Consider the following 18,822-nt stretch of genomic DNA (forward strand, 5'->3'; position numbering starts at 1 on the left):
AATATCTAAGATAATAAAAAAAAAATAGCGAAATCCATTAATCCGTTCACGAAAAAATCAACTATGAAAATGAGCATACATTTTCTACATCCTTAACATATGACTCTCAGTGTAGTGGAAATTTTTAATCCAACATCCAACATCGGCATTCACGCTCCAACTTTCTTAGTAATACCACTAGTGGTATTACTAGTGGTACAACTAACCCAACCGCCCCATTCACGGTCTGATTTTAGATTTAACATATTACTCTCTCTCTCTTGTCGTACCACTAGAGGTACTACAAATCAGATCGTGAATGGCCCGCCTAAAAGACCACGGAAAAGCTGTACTGCTCTCGACGCCCAGATGGGTACGAAAATTTTTGGGAGATACTCCAGCATACGAAGTCACCTAGGGCTCGATAATACAGAAAGAATCTCACCAGGACTCAATCCTTTTGATACCGTAGGTATCTGGGATGAGTGAATTTTCCCCTAAGAGGGAGTGAGATCTTTAGGACTAAATCTGGATGAAATATTTTTTATGTCCTAGTATTTGACTAATATACGTGCGATCATAAAAAGCGGGTCACGCGATGAATTATTCAAGTTAGATGTCTCGAATTTTCTAAACCTGTTGTCCGATTTGAGTGATTTTTTTAGTATGTTATAGCCTTATTCTTTAGCAATATCGCTATAATAATATTGTTGCTAGACAGGTAAATTATCATTGTATACCGGTTGTAACAATCATAATGTGTTTATTTCTCCAAGTTCGGAACACCCTGTGGAATGTTTAAGCATAGATAGAATATTGAAATTAAAACTCAATTGTAGCCTTAGACTTTCTTAACATTTTCTTTTTTTATTTATTTGTTTATGTTGGATAATAAAAAAGTTAGGCACGTTAATAACTAGCCATGTTCTTCATCAATACATGGTGTTCCTAAATAAAAGCGACAAACTTTAACGGGTAATTCTGTATGAAAAAATAATGACAGTTTGCTTTATAAACATATGTCCGCAAATGCTTCGTTTGCGAGATATGAGATGTTGAAGTTTTTCTTACAAACTGACGATTTATTTATTGCTCTAAAACTCGTAGAGATATGCAAATGAAATTTGGTAGGTAAGAGGTAGTTATGGCGCATTTTGTCAACTGTAACAATTGTATGTCAACAATTAATAATTTTACTGTTTTATCATCCAACATAAACAAATAAATAAAAAAGAATGTGTGTGTACTTTGTACGCACGTAAGAAGTTATACTTCTGTTATATGATTTCTTAAAAATAAATATACTTTAAACAGTTTGTTTTAATTTTTTTTAAGCACCAAACTAATTTTGTGCTACCGCTTTCAAAAAAATTAAAAAAAAAAGTATAGGATTGTACTTAATTCGAACTCAAGACCTTTCGATCTCTGGCCGAATTATTCGAGGCATTGAAGCACAAAAAAGGCCTTACTGTCGATTTTTGGCGCAGTAAGACGGATTTTAATGCAGTTTGGTGCGTTGGATTCGTGAGAATGTCAGGAAATTTTGTGAACTAATGTAATGAATAAGAAATCTGAAATTGCATTTGTGCATAAGAAAAATGCTTTTCAAAAGTGCATTTTGAAATAGGCAATTATTATAAATTTGCAACTCGGTAAATAGTTGGGCAACATCCCGGTTAATTATTATTTTAATTATTTTTAATCATTTTTAAGTCCATATAATAGTCTAAGATGCCAATAACCATTAATAATAAACAAAAAAATTTTCTTATGGGGAATCGAACCAAGTACTAACACGTCCGTAACTAGATACACATACAGCTAGCCTACTCAAACACTTGCTAGACATGGGCGATATTAGGTATAAACAAAAACAAATAGGTAAGTACAAATTGTAAAGAAAATTATTACATACTTAAATGTATTATAAAATTAATATATTCCTAAATTTTAGAAGAAACATTTGTAAATAGGTACAATTTATACAAAACATTCGAAAAATCGACACTTCAATGCCTCGACTAAATGCTATACCAAATACGCTACGAGGACTGTGTCTGTATCGGTTCGGACATACCTAATGACAATTCACGGTAACAAACAGACAAGGTATATAAATATACAATAAAATGTTTTAATAATACTCATCTTACTCCTGAAGAAGACAAATCTAAAGACACAAAAATTATAATAAATATATTTACTAAAAACATTAATATATTCTTTTCACACTTTTTCTTGCACTGATATATTTATACATAACTAGAAAGATTTTAGCAACTAAACGCCATACTGTCTGTGTGCGCATGCGCGCAGTATTATGAAATTTTACTCTCAATCGCGCCTAAAGAAGTATCAAACTTCAAAAAGAAAATGTTAAGAAAGCCTAAGGCTACAATTAAATTTTAATTTCAATATTTTATCTATGCTTAAACATTCCACAGGGTGTTCTGAACTTTGAGAAATAAACACAGTATGATTGTTACACCCGGTATACAATGAAAATTTACCTGTCTGGCAACAATATTATTATAGCGATATTGCTAAGAATATGGCTATAACATACTAAAAAAATCACTCAAATCGGACAACAGGTTTAGAAAATTCGAGACATCTAACTTGAATAATTCATCGAGTGATCCGCTTTTTATGATCGCAAGTGTATGTATGGTATATCAATTTATAACATTAATTTCTTATCTTCATACTAAAGATTTTTATTTGTTTTAGTTATAACCAACAGCTGGTACTGTCCTCTTCCATGATACAACAGCAACCATCCCACTTTAAATTTTGGCCGCAAATGGCAATGACGCCTCCAACATCAGCATTTCCATCCAACGTCCCTCCTCAAGGTCTGATATACCCTAACGGGAGTTACTATCCCCCAATAAATAGAGTACAGTATTCTTTGAACACTGCAAACAGTCCCATTGTCCCACCATCTATTCCTTGGAGTAGTGCGTCCACACCAACCAGTATTAACGTTAGAACTCCAAGCTCTGTAGGACCACAATTATCTTCGACACCTAATTCTGGCATCAGTACACCTGTCCAACAGCATAGTCCTTCTACCAATATTGGAAGTTCTCTACATAGACCATCATCGATTCCACAAATGCAGGTAAGAATTTTCATTCATGTGTTGGATCGTCGCACGTACGTCGATTTAATGGATTTACGCGGCCAAAATTATTTTACAGCATATTTCTACTAAAACTGGTACAAATCAAAGAAAAATGTTGTTTTTTAAAAATTGACTTGTATTTTTCATAGAAAAAATCAAAATTTAAAATTAATACAAAATATGCAGGTTTTTACTTATACCTCAGTCGGTATCTGACATATAGGACTCAGTATTTGGGATCACCCGGTAGATAACAGCATTCGAAATGTTTCAGAACTAAATGAGTTTGGTTTGATCCTTTTCCGTACACGTTTTTTGTTGCTTAAAATTGTTAATAGTGGGTCAGAAGTTTAATTTCCTGTAGGCATCTCTGCATTTCCTTGCACTAGCTGGGATCTCCGAGATCTCTTTTGGTATTTTTGAAGCATTCCTTTTTCCACGAGCCTGTAATCACCATCAAGCAAAGAACGTATTTCTTCTGTTTTTCTTCTTTCTATCCTTTCACTGGAGTGCTCAAATAATTTAGAAAGCCGACTTGGTTCCATTTGTCAGTTTTAAATGTTCCATCTAACCAATCTTTATTTACTATACAGCATATTTTCGTGAGTCTTTAACCATTTCTCTATCATCGCCATTTTAAAATCTCGAAATCTTTGTTTTAAAATGATTAAATTATCACATATAACAGTTCAATAAGTGAGTTTCCAAATATTTTAATTTGTCCTCTAGATTAGGAAAATCTTGTAGCTCCATTTGGTCGCAAAGATATTTACGAAGCACTATGTTTAGGCCAGAGCAGTCACCAGATGTAGCTAAAAAAAATAGTAACTTATTTTAATTAAAACAAATAAGTAGGTACTTTTATTTTTGTGACGTCATCATATATAGCAAAATTAAAAACCCCTGTATTTCGGGCATTTGCAGCTAAATTGTACGCCATTAATTAGCCAAATATATGCAGTATGCTATAAAATAAATAGTATTGCTCGATTGGAGGCGATAATATAACTAAATGTCTTATAAACATAAAAATTAAACAGAAATGTCACTATAAAATGGCTTGTTTTTGACTTTCTAAAAATAATATAAAATAACAGTAAACTCTATAAATATTTCAAGAAATGTTTATTCTTACCTAAATTATTCGATTCCATCACAATCACTTTGAAAAAGAAGGTGAATATTACAAAATGTCACAATTTTTATAAAGTTGACTACTAAGCTAAGAGAACAAAAATTCACTAACAGCTACATGCGCGCACATTCGCACGTGCACACGTGCGCGGTGACTAGTTCTGGAGCGGGGATAGTAAGTTTTTGTTAAGACAAACCATAATGTGTCTCTAGGATGAGTTTTGAATTTTTTACGTCACTTTTGAAATTTGACTTTTGGCCGGCTAATTATTTAAAATCAACCTATGTGCGTCGTAATAAAAGTTTTAAAAAGCTCGATTCTTTAGTTTGTATGGTCCATCTGTTAGACTGAGGATTAAAGGCTGATTTATCTTAAGACATGATGTGGATGAAACGGCTGTCTTGTTGGGCACATTGAAGAATCGTGTGATATGAAAGACATTATCTAGTTTATAATACAACGGGGACGTGCGCCGTCTTTTGTTCCAAGGTCCTTGTCGTACAGGCCCCGTCCTAACTCCTAACATAAATCCGACTTAAACCTTCTAAAACTGCAAAATATACAGGAAAAAAATATGAGATTTTGTATTCAGCATTAACAGTTACATGGTGAAAATTATTAACGTGGAAGTTTTTTAATTCTGCTTTCGGAAATCATTGAAAAACACATTAGACACGTCTCTAAAATAATGTGTAATATAGAGAAAAACACCTGTCGTATTCTCCCCACTTAATGATAGAAATTAGGTACGTAAAACAGTGTACAGATATAAAATACATAATATTTTCGTCTCTGTATAATTTTTTTCCATGGAAGGCGTCTGTTGTAAACCGGTCGTACTGCAGCGAATTGGCTTATTGTATATCTTTCTATTCGCGGTGTGCAAGTACTTGGAGGGGATATGAGAAACGATCGTGCGCGAATAGCGGAGAAATCTTGCAACTTTCTTAAATAATTCATATTGTCAATTGAAATTGTCAAATTGAGGTATATTTCATACCTACTGTCATTGAAGAAGAAAAATTATATGTTGCTCACAATATTGATATGATATGCAATTATTATATAAAAGTATATTTAATTAATTGTATTTTGCTTGCAGTACTGCATTTTAATAACTAATTTTATTTACTACATACAATTGTTTACCTTTTAATAACATAACCTAAATCTTACTTTTTCTTCTAAAAATTTTTTTTGGGCTACGGCCTTGACAATTATCCAGCAACCAGGACCAATATGATTGGCCAATATAATTAAAAGTGCAAAAAAGTTTCCGAGCTATGAAACCAGGTGTCGCTTTTCCGAACTTGCACGGTCCCAATACCATTGGTATTGGTTAATACCATCGGTATTGGTTCCCCTCGATATTCCCACACTAGCCTAGAGCCCAGCTTAGGGCTTATGAACCCAGATTAGTGCATATATTGATTCTCTTCAGTTCGCTCATTTAAGCCCTCATTTAAATTTCTCTTGCACACGGTAAGACTGCAAAAATTTATGCCTGAAATGTAGAGATATATTGTCCTAGTTAGTCCAAGTAATGAAGCTTAAAATAGGACAAAACATCGCAAGTAGTAGATAGTCCAAGGATCAAAATCTATATGAGGCTGAAAGGCGCTTACCATGGGGGTGGTTGCCACCCCATTTCGGGGGTGGAAATTTTTTATTTTATTTTGATCAAAAAAGTTGGTAAAAACATTCATGCTAAGCAAAAAACGTTCTATACATTTTTTTGATAAAATTAAGGGTTTTCGATTTATTCGCTATCGAAAGTGTTAGTTTTATATCGAAAAAATCAATGTTTTTAATCAGTTTTCTGCTAATAACTCAAAAAATTTTCGTTTTATCAAAACAACTTTGCTTAACAAAAATGTACCTTTTGAAAAAATAAACAAAACAGTTTTTTTTTATTTTCTTTAAGAGAAATAGTAATCGAGATATACTTTGTTATATGTTAGCTCTTCTTCGTCAAATGCTAAATATTGTAGTTTTAAACTCAAAAGACGGGAAAACTGTGCATTTTTCGAGGATAACTTGTTCAAACTAATTTAAAATCTACAGAAATAAAAAAAAGTCTCTAGCTCAAAAATTAAGTGACTTGTTATGAAAAGTATGTCAGTCCCTATTTTTTAACGAAAAAGTGATCGGAAACTTCCCCCTACTTACTACCCTAATTAAAATTAGTCATTGACCTTATTTGGTCTTCTATATTTATGTATTATTAATAGGTTCTAGAGGTTTGAGCGGCTTAGAATAGTTAGAAAAAAGGAGTTAAAAGCGAATAACGAATTTTTGTAGATTGGTAAAAAATGTCCTTTTCTTCAGAATAGGAAGATTAGCATCAGAGAGACGAAAAAATATGAACATCTAAAATTGTAGCTTATTTAATTCCCAAGAACGGGGTAAGCAAAAATTTTGTCTATGACAAAAACTGAATGAGCTATTGACAATTGAGGGGATTAGATGCTAAGGGGTACAAGTGACAAAATATTGTAAACTAAGTTAAGTCCCAGTCGTCTATCAAGTCTCTTAGTGATTAGACGTGTTTGATTTAAAAGTCGATTCACTAATTGCCGCAAAAAATACACAGTTTGTTTACCTTTTACTCATTTATTTGGTTAAGTTTTTTGGATTTCTACAAGTAAGTTGATTCATTACCTAATTTTTCCTGGGAAATTATACTTAAAAATCCGACTTCTGTCTGGGACGGATGTCGGGAACTTCACCTGGCGGCGGGAAGCCGCCGCGATCTTCAAATATAATAATCGAGGATATCAGGGTTCTGGATGGCATGGAACTCGACGATTCAAATGTAAATATTAATCAAGATGGTTTTCGTGGATTTACAGAAGCCGATAAGAATAATATTGCAACAGGGGACAAAAATCAAGTTTTTCCAGCAGATAATGATAACAATAAAAGCTCATTAACAACAACAGCAAGTAATTTAGACCAGCCAAACCAGTCTTTCAGACGCGATATTTCCATTAATAATCGATTTACGTCAAGAGATACAGGTCCGTACTTAATTTTTGTGGAACACGAAGTTTTGAATGTGGGAAGATTGCATCCAATGAGACTTGGTGAAAAACTGTTAGCACTTTCGGAATACGAAAAATCGATCTTAGAAATTAGTAGCGTGGGTCGTAACAGACTTAAAATTGAAGTTAATTCAGGGTTAGTTGCGAACAAATTAGTGGAAAATTCGGTATTCAAAGACAATAAACTGATAGCTTATATCCCCTCACATTTAACTGAAAAAAAAGGTATTGTGAGATCGGTCGATACATATCTGACTGAAAATGATCTTGTTAAAGTTATAAAATCAGAGTGTTCTGTTCGTAAGGTTCAAAGAATGTTTCGAAAAGTAATAAAAGACGGAGTGATTGAAAAAATCCCCCGTCAAATGATAATTGTCACATTTGCAGGGAACAAAATTCCCCAATTTATTTATATAAATAAAGTGAGATGTCCTGTAGACACGTACGTTCATCCTGTTATGCAGTGTTACAATTATCTTCGTTACGGTCACTCTGCATCTCAATGTAAAGGAAAAAAGAAATGCCGAAACTGCGGCAAAGAAAATGATAACGAATGCACTCAATGTGATAACTTCTGCATTTTTTGTAACTCTAATTCACACAACTCGACAAATCGAGATTGTTCAGAGTATAAAAAACAAAAACGAACTAAGGAAGCAATGGCACACCTTAATATTTCTTTCAAAGTGGCCGAAAAAGTTATTGACAATCCTGCCTACACTAATATTGTTCAAAAAAAACAGATTTGCTCCGTTACTGTCATCCACTACTGAATTCCCTTCATTAGTTTCCAGGCCAAATACCTATTCCAATATTGCTCAAAGCTCATCAAAACATTTGCCTTCCATTGCAAATATTTCAAATACTGCAGCTTCTACTAGAAAAAAACGAAAAATACACCCATCGTCTCCTACGCTTATTACCGCTCCAAGCGAATTTAGCTTTTGTGCTAGCCCCGTATTCCAGTTCGGAAACTATAATAAAAATGTATCTAAAAATAACGATGAACATCTTAAAAATGAATTCGCCACTACTTTGAAGGATTCAATCAATAATTTCTTTTCAGACATTCCTGCTCGAAACCCTGCGATTAATAGTTCAGTTCCCTCTGTACAAGATGTAGAAAATATAATTAACAGCGTGATTAAACATTTCTTTACCTGATATGGCCGGTTTAAAAATTGTCCAGTGGAACGCTAGATCAGCGTACTCTAATAAAAACTCTATTACGCAACTTTTTACAGAAGAACACTTTGATATAGCTCTTATTTCGGAAACTTGGTACAAACCTAAGTATGAAATGTCCTTACAGGGATTTAATATTATTAGAAAAGATAGACGTAATAAACGAGGTGGAGGTGTTAGCATAATTATCTCTAATAATATTAAATACAATAATATAGTATTCAACCAAACATTTAATAAAAATATTGAAGTTTGTGGCATTGATATTGATGTCAATGGCACCAAAATATCTGTGGTTAGTATTTATCGTCCAGGTAGCATTGCAGTCACAGTGAACGACTATGTTTCTCTTTTTCAACAAATTCCGCATAATTTTTTATTGGTGGCGACTTTAACGCCCATCATGGAGCCTGGGGCTCTATAAACAATGATCATAGCGGTAACATACTCATGGAAGCTTTAGAATACTTCGACAACTTTATCATTGCAAATGACGGATCTCCTACCAGAGTATCTGCCCTGGCTCTCCTCCATCATGTGTTGATCTTACCCTCATTTCGTCCAACTTTAGCTCACAATTCTCTTGGTCTGTTAAAGCAGATACGTATGGCTCTGACCATTATGCTATCACATTTGTGTTACAACAACTCAGAATTGATAATATTAATATTACCCCCATTCATAAATGGTCTATGCGAGAAGCTGATTGGGCATTGTTTCAAACAAAAATTGATAAAGATTTCTCCGAGATTCCGCTTTTCAACAATACTAACGAAATGATTAACTTTATCACCAATTCAATGACATCCTCGGCGGATTCAGCTCTTAAAAAAGCTTACCCCTTCTCTCCTAAAAAGGCTCCTCATCCCCCTTGATGGGATGAGGAATGTCAACAGTTAGTTACCCAAAGGAAGGAAGCTTACAAAACGTACAAGCGCAATATGATAACTTCAAATTATATCAATGTAAAAAAAATAGATGCGCTCTGCAAAAGAACCTTCAAATTGAAAGCCAAACAGGCTTGGGCAGACTATTGTTCTCAACTTAATAGGAATTCAAATCCCTTGGAAATTTGGCGCCGGATTAATAGATTTCAAAAGAAGAAAAATGATATCCAACCATGTGAAGAAGATGAGGCGGAAATACTTTTTCATAAATTAGCTCCAAATTTTGTTAGTCCTTACATTCACTACACACCCACCAGTAATCATGATCATTCTCTTCTAGCCCCAGTTACACTAAGAGAGTTAGAACTTAATATCAAATCGTCAAAACTTACTGCTCCAGGCTTAGATGGCATCAATTACATGATGATTAAAAAGCTCCCTGACTCGGCGAAACACTTTCTTTGCAAAATATATAACAATATACTTTCAGGAGATACGGATTACCCCTCACTAAAACAGTGTCTAATTATTCCTATTCCTAAGGTCAGTGACAACAAAGCTCTGCGACCCATTTCTCTAATGTCTTGTGTATTAAAAACTTTGGAAAGAATTATCAAACTCAGATTAGAATGGTGGTTAGAAAATAATAACATCCTCCCCCAATCCCAGTTTGGTTTTCGGCGAGGTAAAGGTACTCTCGACTGTGCAGCCTATCTTGCAACGGAAATTCAGTTGGCTTTTTCAGAAAACCATTATTCAGCTGCCTTATTTTTAGATATCTCTAGTGCTTATGAAAGCGTGCTGTTGGATTGTTTATATGAAAAGTTAACATACATCCATATACCACCACAATTTGCATTTGTTCTTATTAATATGTTCCTCAGACGACAGATCTTTATAAAATGCAATACAAATACTCTAGGTCCTAGAGAGGTTAACTCTGGTCTGCCACAGGGGTCGGTGTTGAGCCCGCTTCTATTTAATATCTATACCCTCGATGTTCACAACCTTGGTATGAACGCAAGAATTTTACAATATGCTGACGATTTTTCTATATACACTACTCATAAAAACTACTCTCAATGTGTTAGTAATCTTAAGTATATAGTGCATTGCTGCTTTAAATACTTTCCTGAACAGGGATTTGAAATATCACCTCATAAATCTGCTATTGTATTTTTTACCAGACACCAATTGCCAGAACTTAATAGCCTTACAATTCAAAATCACACTATACCTGTTTGCAAAGCATACACATATTTGGGTATCATATTTGATTGCAAACTGACCTGGTCTGATCACATATCAAGATGCATTAAGAAAAGTGAAAAAAGTCTTAATATCCTAAGAGCAATTAACAGATATCATTGGGCGCTGACCCTAACATTAACTTGATTTTCTACCGAGCGTACACTCGATCTATCCTAGATTATGGTTGTTTCTTGTATGGATCAGCCACTAATTCCAGACTTTCACAAATAGATAGAGTACAGTTCAAGGCTCTACGCATTGTTCTTGGTGCATTTAAATCCACTCCCACAGCTGCTCTCCTTGCAGAGTGTGGAGAACCCCCCATGCAACTTCGACGACAGTTACTAGCTGAAAAATTCGTCGTTAAACAAAAACGATTTACACACAACGACCTTATTAAAAATTTAGGCATATTAACTGCATATAGCTACACTAATAAATACTGGCACAACAGAAACTGTCCCCCTCTAGCTGATGCATTTGCAACAGTCTCAAACATCGAACTACATGATGATTCTGGTTTGCCGTTCTTCACGGCTAAATTCGATATATGTCTTACACAACCAAATATTATTTTTCCAGAATATAATGATAACCCAGCAATTAATAACATATCTATGCAAATAGAATTAGAGAAATTAGGTAATGTACATAAATTTTTTACAGACGGATCCAAATCCCCTACTGGAACAGGATGTGCAGTATACAGGGAAAACACAAACGAAAGTTTGTTGTTTAAACTAAACAAAAACTCTACAATCTTTACAGCAGAGGCACTTGCTATATTTAAGGCTTTGGATTGGGCAAACAATTCACTGCTACCCTTGTCAAACTTGGCTATAATATCGGATTCGAAATCTGTTTTATCAGCTCTGGTGTACCCGGTTACCTCCATATACAATAACTCAATAATCGTGGAAATTTTGACAACCTTAAGAGCCTTAGATTATAAACAGATAAATACATTCTTCATATGGGCCAAAGGGCATTCCTCCATAGCGGGAAACGAAACAGCTGACAAACTGGCAAAAAGAGCTATCACTGATGGTAAACAATTCCCCGAATTAACGCTACAAGACGCATTATCTATATGTAAGCAAAACTTAAGAACTAAATGGGCAGACAAATGGACAACAATTAGATCTAACAATGCATTTCAGTACTGCACGCTTTTTCCAATACTTCCTTCTACAAAGCTTGCTAAAAGAAGCCATCCCAATAGAAAAATTAACACCAAATACATTAGGTGCCTCTTTGGACACGGAGCAGTCAACTCTAAGCTTTATAAGATGAAATTGGCCACATCCCCCCTCTGTGACTGCAGTGACAGTTTTGACGACTTTAATCACTGGATTTTTCAATGCAGTCATAATTCTAATGCCACCTCTTACCTTATTACGGAACTAACGAAACTAAAAATCCCGTTTCCTCAAAATTATCTTTCCGTTATGCTGGAGTGCATCCATAATCCCGAAGTAAGAGCTATTTTTTGTAACTTTTTAGGTCGTACGAGGAGACGCTTATAATTTCCTCAACTTTTAGGTCTGTATCAACCAATCCAAATTTTATTCAGTTAGGTATTCAATATATATGTATAGATTTGTAAAAACTGTATTTGTACCAAATAATTGTATTCAGTTACTGTATTTATATGTACAGATTTGTAAAAATTGTATTTGTACCAAATTGTGTTCAGTTATAAGTATAGTCTTTTAAATGTTATAAATTTTCGTGGCAAAACGGGTTCTTCCCAAAGCCAATAAACCGAAAAAAAAAAAGTTAAGTCCACAAAATAATACTAGATAGTATTTAAAATTTAGTGGCAAAGAGATCAGGTGAATTAAACTATCGGTGGCAACATATCGCAGGCTCTAGTTTAACTACTTACGAAATATTTAAGAGTTTATGGCAAACACTTACAAACACTTGTATATCTTTGCTTGTAAGGTATTAGATACTAAAAAGTGACAAAGTATTAAGGGGCAAAGAGAAACAAGTGCAAAGTTTAAAAAAAAATGTAGAAAATTTATTCAAAATAAGTCCATAACTGATTAATTCGCTGTAGAATTTACTATGTAAATTTAACTTTGACTCCGTTTTTCTCAACTAAACCATTTTATCACTTGTAATAACATGCAAAAACCACCTTTACCTGTGGAACAAGCAGGATTTCGACCAAACCGCAGCTGCACAGACCAAGTCCTAGCACTGACTAACTACATAGAAACAGGCTTTCGAAAACAACTAAAAACATCTACTGTTTTCATCGATTTATCAGCAGCGTACGATACCGTGTGGGGACAAGGGGTAATATATAAATTAATGAGAGCGATTCCATGCAGAAAGATTACTGATGTCATTAATACAATGCTTTGCAATAGAAGTTTTCAAGTCATCATGGGCGATAAGACCAGTACCCAAATGAAACTGAACAATGGTCTTCCACAAGGATCGGTGCTGGCCCCTCTACTCTTTAGCCTTTATATAGCAGACATGCCTGAAACCATATCAAAGAAGTTCGGTTATGCAGATGACTGGGCACTTGCTATGAGCCATGAAGAAATGGAGACTACTGAGCAAATACTAACAAACGACCTGATTATCCTCGGGAGATATTTCCGACAATGGAGATTACAGCCCAATACCTCCAAAACGGAAGTATCATGCTTTCATTTAAACAACAGATTGGCTAATTACCAATTAAAAATCCACTTTGAAGACAGACTCCTCAATCATACTAAATACCCAAAATATTTAGGTGTGACACTCGATAGAACGCTAAGCTTTAAAGAACATCTTACAAAGACGACGGCAAAACTTAGAACACGAAACAATATTATACAAAAGTTTTGCGGTACCACATGGGGTTCCTCAGCGAATACACTTAGGTCGACAGCACTGGGACTCGTGTATCCCGTTGCAGAGTATTGTGTACCGGTATGGCTCAACAGCCCACACACCAAACGTGTTGATGCCCAACTAAACCAGACTTTACCTATTATATCAGGTACAATCAAGGCCACGCCAACGTATTGGCTACCAGCACTAAGCCACATAGCCCCCTCACAAATCCGTCGAGAACATGCTCTTGTCAGGGAGTATAGAAAAATTAACGCCGATCCTGTGCTCCGCTCTCACGTTGATATTAACGACAGAGACATAAGTAGGCTTCGTTCAAGAAAACACCCTCTGGATTCTGCAAGGATACTAATTGAAAGGAATTTCGAAACCGTTGGCAAGAAGATTGGGAGAAGAATGCTCCACCTGACATCCGAAATATGCCATATATTACAAGCAAGCCAGAGGGCTTCAATCAACCAAGACGGATCTGGGCTACACTAAATAGAATTAGAACCAACTGTGGTAGGTGCTCTGACTCACTTTTTAGATGGGGAAAAATACCTTCTCCAAATTGCGATTGCGGTGCTGAAAGACAAATGGTTAAGCATTTGGTGGAGGAATGCCCCATCAGATCGTACAGTGGCAATTGGTCCGATTTTTTAATGGCGACCAATGAATCGATTCAATATATTTATCAACTAAATTTTCGTTTATAAAAATTAATTATTATTATTTTTTATTGTATTGTGATCTTTATTTTTATACAAAAACTGTGATAGAGCCATACGCTAAATAAATAAACCACCTTTACCAACCCTTTTTCAGTCACCTCTTTTTGCGACTTAGGGTTTTAAAAGGATTTAATATTAATAGCCTTATAGTTCTTGTAGAGGCCTACAAAATTCTTTTTTACCAAACTTTCTAGGATAAAAAATTAAAAAGGTTACGGTTAAAAAATCAATATATTTTTTTGAAAAAAAAAAAGAGAAATCCAATTGGAAGCTTAATAATGTAAGTTAGCGGTGTTTTTAGTCATTGGCCTTATTCATGCTTCTTTATTTATGTATTAGTAATAGATTCCAGAAGTTGTACTGGCTTAAAATGATTAGTTTTAAGAAAACTGGAGTTAAAAGCGAATAACGAATTTTTGTAGTTTGGTAAAAAATGCCATTTTCTTCAGAACAGAAAAATTAGCATCAGAGATGCGAAAAAATGTTTAAATATGAAATTGTAGGTTATGTAATCCCCAAGAACTTGGTTTGAAAAAAAAATTTTCTACAGCAAAAATTGAGTGAATCGTAAATGAGTATAATATAGAAAAACATTGATTTTTTCGATATAAAACTAACACTTTCGATAGGGAATAAATCGAAAAATATTAATTTTATCAAAATAATGTATAGAACATTTTTTGTTTAAAATGAATGTTTTTATCAACTTTTGCGTTCAAAATTTAATAAAAAATTTCCACCCCCAAGGTGGGGTGGCAACTACCTCCATGGTAAAAGCGCCTTTCGGCATCATATAGATTTTGATCCCTGGACTATCCACTACATATTCTTAAATTTTCAAGCAAATTGATTCATTCTGTAAAAATTGCGAGCTGAAAAGCTTCGGTTCCTGGATTAAGTGTAGAAATGTTTAAGTTTCCACAACTACCGAATACTTCTGCACCCGACCATTCGAATTCTTAGACCCGTCTGTCTGCATATATAACCCTGCAGTCGATTGGTTCCTTTGCCTCATCCTTCTCTTGATCAAATGCCCACATGGAAAGGTATTTCAGGCTTAGAAATGGTTACCATATATTATGGTCAGAAAACCACCCATTTGGTATCCTTTAAATTCATTCAAGACCTGATTCTATGACCTGATCTAACCTGTATGTTACTCAGGTTTTCTCGGAATTTATAATACCTCACTATTCCCTCTCCCATTATAATTATATGTAAAGGAAGGAGGTTGAGTGGGGCCTCCATGGCTGCAAGTCTCTGCACTTTGCTTAGTTTGAGGATGGCACTTTTTTGCTGCACCTTTGATGACCATATCACTTATCCATATGTAATTACAGGTTTACCACCATGTTATAAATCAAATATAACCTGTCTGGTGTTAAAATCCACATTTTTCCATGAGTGCATCTGGCTAATGTCGGTTCGCTAAATTCAGACACAACTGGCTAGTGATTTTAGTAAGTAATTTTGCCAATTTGGGAAAATTGGCAAAAGAATATGTAATTACTAAATAGTTAATAATTACTAAAGAGTTAGTAATTTTGCCAATTTTGGCAAAAACAAAAAAATTACCTACTAAAATCACTAGCCAGTTGTCTCTGAGTTTAGCGAACCGACTTTACCATGGTTGCCCGTATTGCAACGTGGTTGCCGGTTCCTTGGATATTCATTCTATCTGCTGATTCCAACTAAATATTTAGTCTAATAGTATCCCAAGATACTTCGCCTCACTTATCAGATTTAGATGTGTACCATTAAGGCTTAGATAGTCCACTCTCAAATTCCTTCTGGTAAATTTCGTGATTTTGGGCTTCTGGCGGCTTATGTTAGTCCTATAAGTACATTCTGTAACTACGGTCAGACCCTGCTGTATTCTATCTTTGACTGTACGATGTGTTAGCAACATATTTTAATTTGTCTTTTACCGTGATCTATAAGTTTTGCTATATATATATATATATATATATATATATATATATATATATATATATATATATATATATATTACTGTTTCATGATAATATGTTTGGTTTGTCGATGAATGCAAGGTAACAAGAGAGAAAAATATAGGCTACAGAAATATGCTTACCCGATGAACTCGAACAACTATAGAGAATTACCAGATAAAGAGAAGAGAACACAAAAGAAAGAAACGAAACCACTCAAATAAGGAACTTGAATATATAGAAAACCTTAAACGGGAGAAAGAATTCAGAGCTTTCTATAAGAAAGTTAACATCAACAGAAAATAATTCAAGGAAACTACAATCCAATGCAGAAGTCTGAATGGTGACCTATTAACAGTAAGGAAAGATGTATATAATCGATGGGTGGAATACTTTGACCTAATATAGAGGAAGAAGAAGAAATCCTGGAAGACGAAAGAGACGAGGTAAGCGAAACTGATGAGAGCGAAGAGGAACGAACAACGATTCTTGAAGTTAAAGATGCAGTTCAAAAGCTAGCCAGAAAGATAATCTCCCAGTTAAACTATATAAACCCGTTATATGGTCACGATAACTAATAGCACTATCTTCTTTCTTTCTTTCTTCTTTTGCCCTTTAATTCGTCCAATTCTGAACATAGGCTTCCCCCAGTTTCCTCCATTCGCTTCTGTTTAGTGCTTTCTGTTTCCAGTGCGTTCCTCCTATCTTTTTAATGTCGTCTCCCCATCTCATCTGGGGTCGTCCTCTTGCTCTCTTTCCTGTCCATGGTCTCCATTGTTGTATCGTGCTATTCCACCTATTGTCCGTTTGTCTAGCGTTATGACCTGCGAAGCTCCATTTTAGCCTGGTTATATGTTGACCTGCGTCTTTGACTTTTGTTCTATTTCTGACCCAGTTGTTTTGCTTTTTGTCTGTCAATTTTACTCCTAACATTGCTCTCTCCATGGCTCTTTGTGTCTTTATTATTTTATCCATGTTTGCCTTGGTCAAGGTCCATGTTTGGCATGCGTATGTGAGAATTGGGAGTATGCACTGGTCAAACACTCTTGTTTTTAAGTATTGTTGTATTTTTTTATTCTTTAGGACCCATTTTAATTTTCCAAATCCTGCCCAGGCTAATCTGACCCTTCTTTTTACCTCCGCTGTTTGGTTTTCCTTATTTATTTTTATAATCTGTCCCAAATATATATAATCATTAACCGCTTCTATTGTGGTGTCGTTTAGCATTACGTTTCTATTGTCTTGTGTGTTTGTCATTGTTTTTGTTTTGGCAAAATTTATTTTTAGACCTATTTGTTCGGATTCATTTGCTAGTTCGGTTAGCATGGTTTGTAGTTCTTCAAAACTTGATGCTATGACTACTACATCGTCTGCATATCTTAGGTGGTTTAGTTTCTTTCCATTTATGTTTATTCCCATGTTTGTCCGTTCCATTGTTTTGAAAACATCTTCCAGTGCAACACTCCTCTGTTAATTGGTATGGGTTTTGTGGTTTCTTCCAACTGTACTGTCATTGTTGCTTTCTTATATATATTATGTATTAGCATTCTGTATCTGGAATCTATTCGACAGTTGTTTATAGCTTTTTCTATTGCCCACATTTCCACGCTGTCAAATGCTTTTTCGTAGTCAACGAACGCTAAGTGCAGATCTATATGGTATTCGTTAGCTTTTTCTATTAGTGTCCTAATTGTTAGAAGATGGTCAGTGGTGCTATATCCCTTTCGGAATCCTGCCTGCTCTACGGGTTGATACGAGTCCAATTTGTGTGTTAGTCTGTTGTTGATAATCCTCATGAATAGTTTATACGTTTGCGACAGCAGTGAGATGGGTCTGTAATTTTTTATGTCCTTTCTGTCGCCTTTCTTAAATAGCAGGATTGTAAGACTTTCGTTCCATTCGTCGGGTATTTCTCCTTTATGTAGACACTGATTAAACAGATTTCTTAATGTTTGTAAGATTTCTTCTTTCCCTTCTTTCAACATTTCAGCAAGGATTCCATCTGGTCCTGGTGCTTTGTTGTTCTTTAATTGTGATAGTGCTGCTTCTATTTCATAATTTTCTATTTTTGGTAGTGTTTCTGAGTTTACATTCGTGATTGTTTTCTTGATATATTCCTGAGTGTTGAAGTTTGCGTCTTTCTTTGAGGTGTATAGTTCTTTATAAAACCTTTCTACTTCTTCTGATATCTTATCTTTTCTCTTCTCTTCCCGGCCTGTTTCATCCTTTATTGAAATGAGTAGTGGTTTCCCTAAATTTGGTCGTAAGCATTTTAGGCCCTTATTTCTCTCAATTACTTTCTCGATTTCATTTTCAGTGTGTTTTCTTAGATCCTCTCTGGTTTTTCTTCTAATAAGTTTGTTTAGTTCTACGTATTCTACTGTGTTTCTTTTGTTTTCGCTTATTAGTTTTCGTCTACTTTCCATTAATTTAACTGTCCCGCTACTTAATCTATTTTCTTTTGTTGTTAGTTTTTTGGCAGTTTTCATTCCCGCTTCCAAGAGTTTTTCTTTCATTTCTTCATTGATCTTATTAATTTCTGACTCTTCCTTTGCTACTTGTTGATTATAGTTTTCCCTTAAAGTCTGTCTATATTCTTCTGCGTTTTGTCTTATTCTGCTATGGTCAATAGCCGTTGGTTTTCTTCTAGATTTCTGCGTCGCTAGTTTGCTTATTTCTATTTTGGCTCGTAG

The 18,822-nt window shown here is 34.7% G+C and overlaps 1 protein-coding gene across 3 annotated transcripts in view; it reads left to right on the forward strand.

Moving 5' to 3' along the window:
• The window catches only part of LOC114325900 (phosphatidylinositol 4-phosphate 3-kinase C2 domain-containing subunit alpha), a 285,129-nt gene that overhangs the window by 34,675 nt on the left and 231,632 nt on the right, over positions 1–18,822 (forward strand). For all 3 annotated transcript variants that reach the window (XM_028274045.2, XM_028274047.2, XM_028274046.2), the window contains exon 3: positions 2,710–3,103. In XM_028274045.2, the coding sequence (XP_028129846.1) occupies positions 2,710–3,103 (394 nt within the window). The remainder of the gene's footprint in view (positions 1–2,709; positions 3,104–18,822) is intronic.

This window comes from Diabrotica virgifera, chromosome 6 (assembly GCF_917563875.1).
Source record: "Diabrotica virgifera virgifera chromosome 6, PGI_DIABVI_V3a".
Taxonomy (NCBI): Eukaryota; Metazoa; Arthropoda; class Insecta; order Coleoptera; family Chrysomelidae; genus Diabrotica; species Diabrotica virgifera.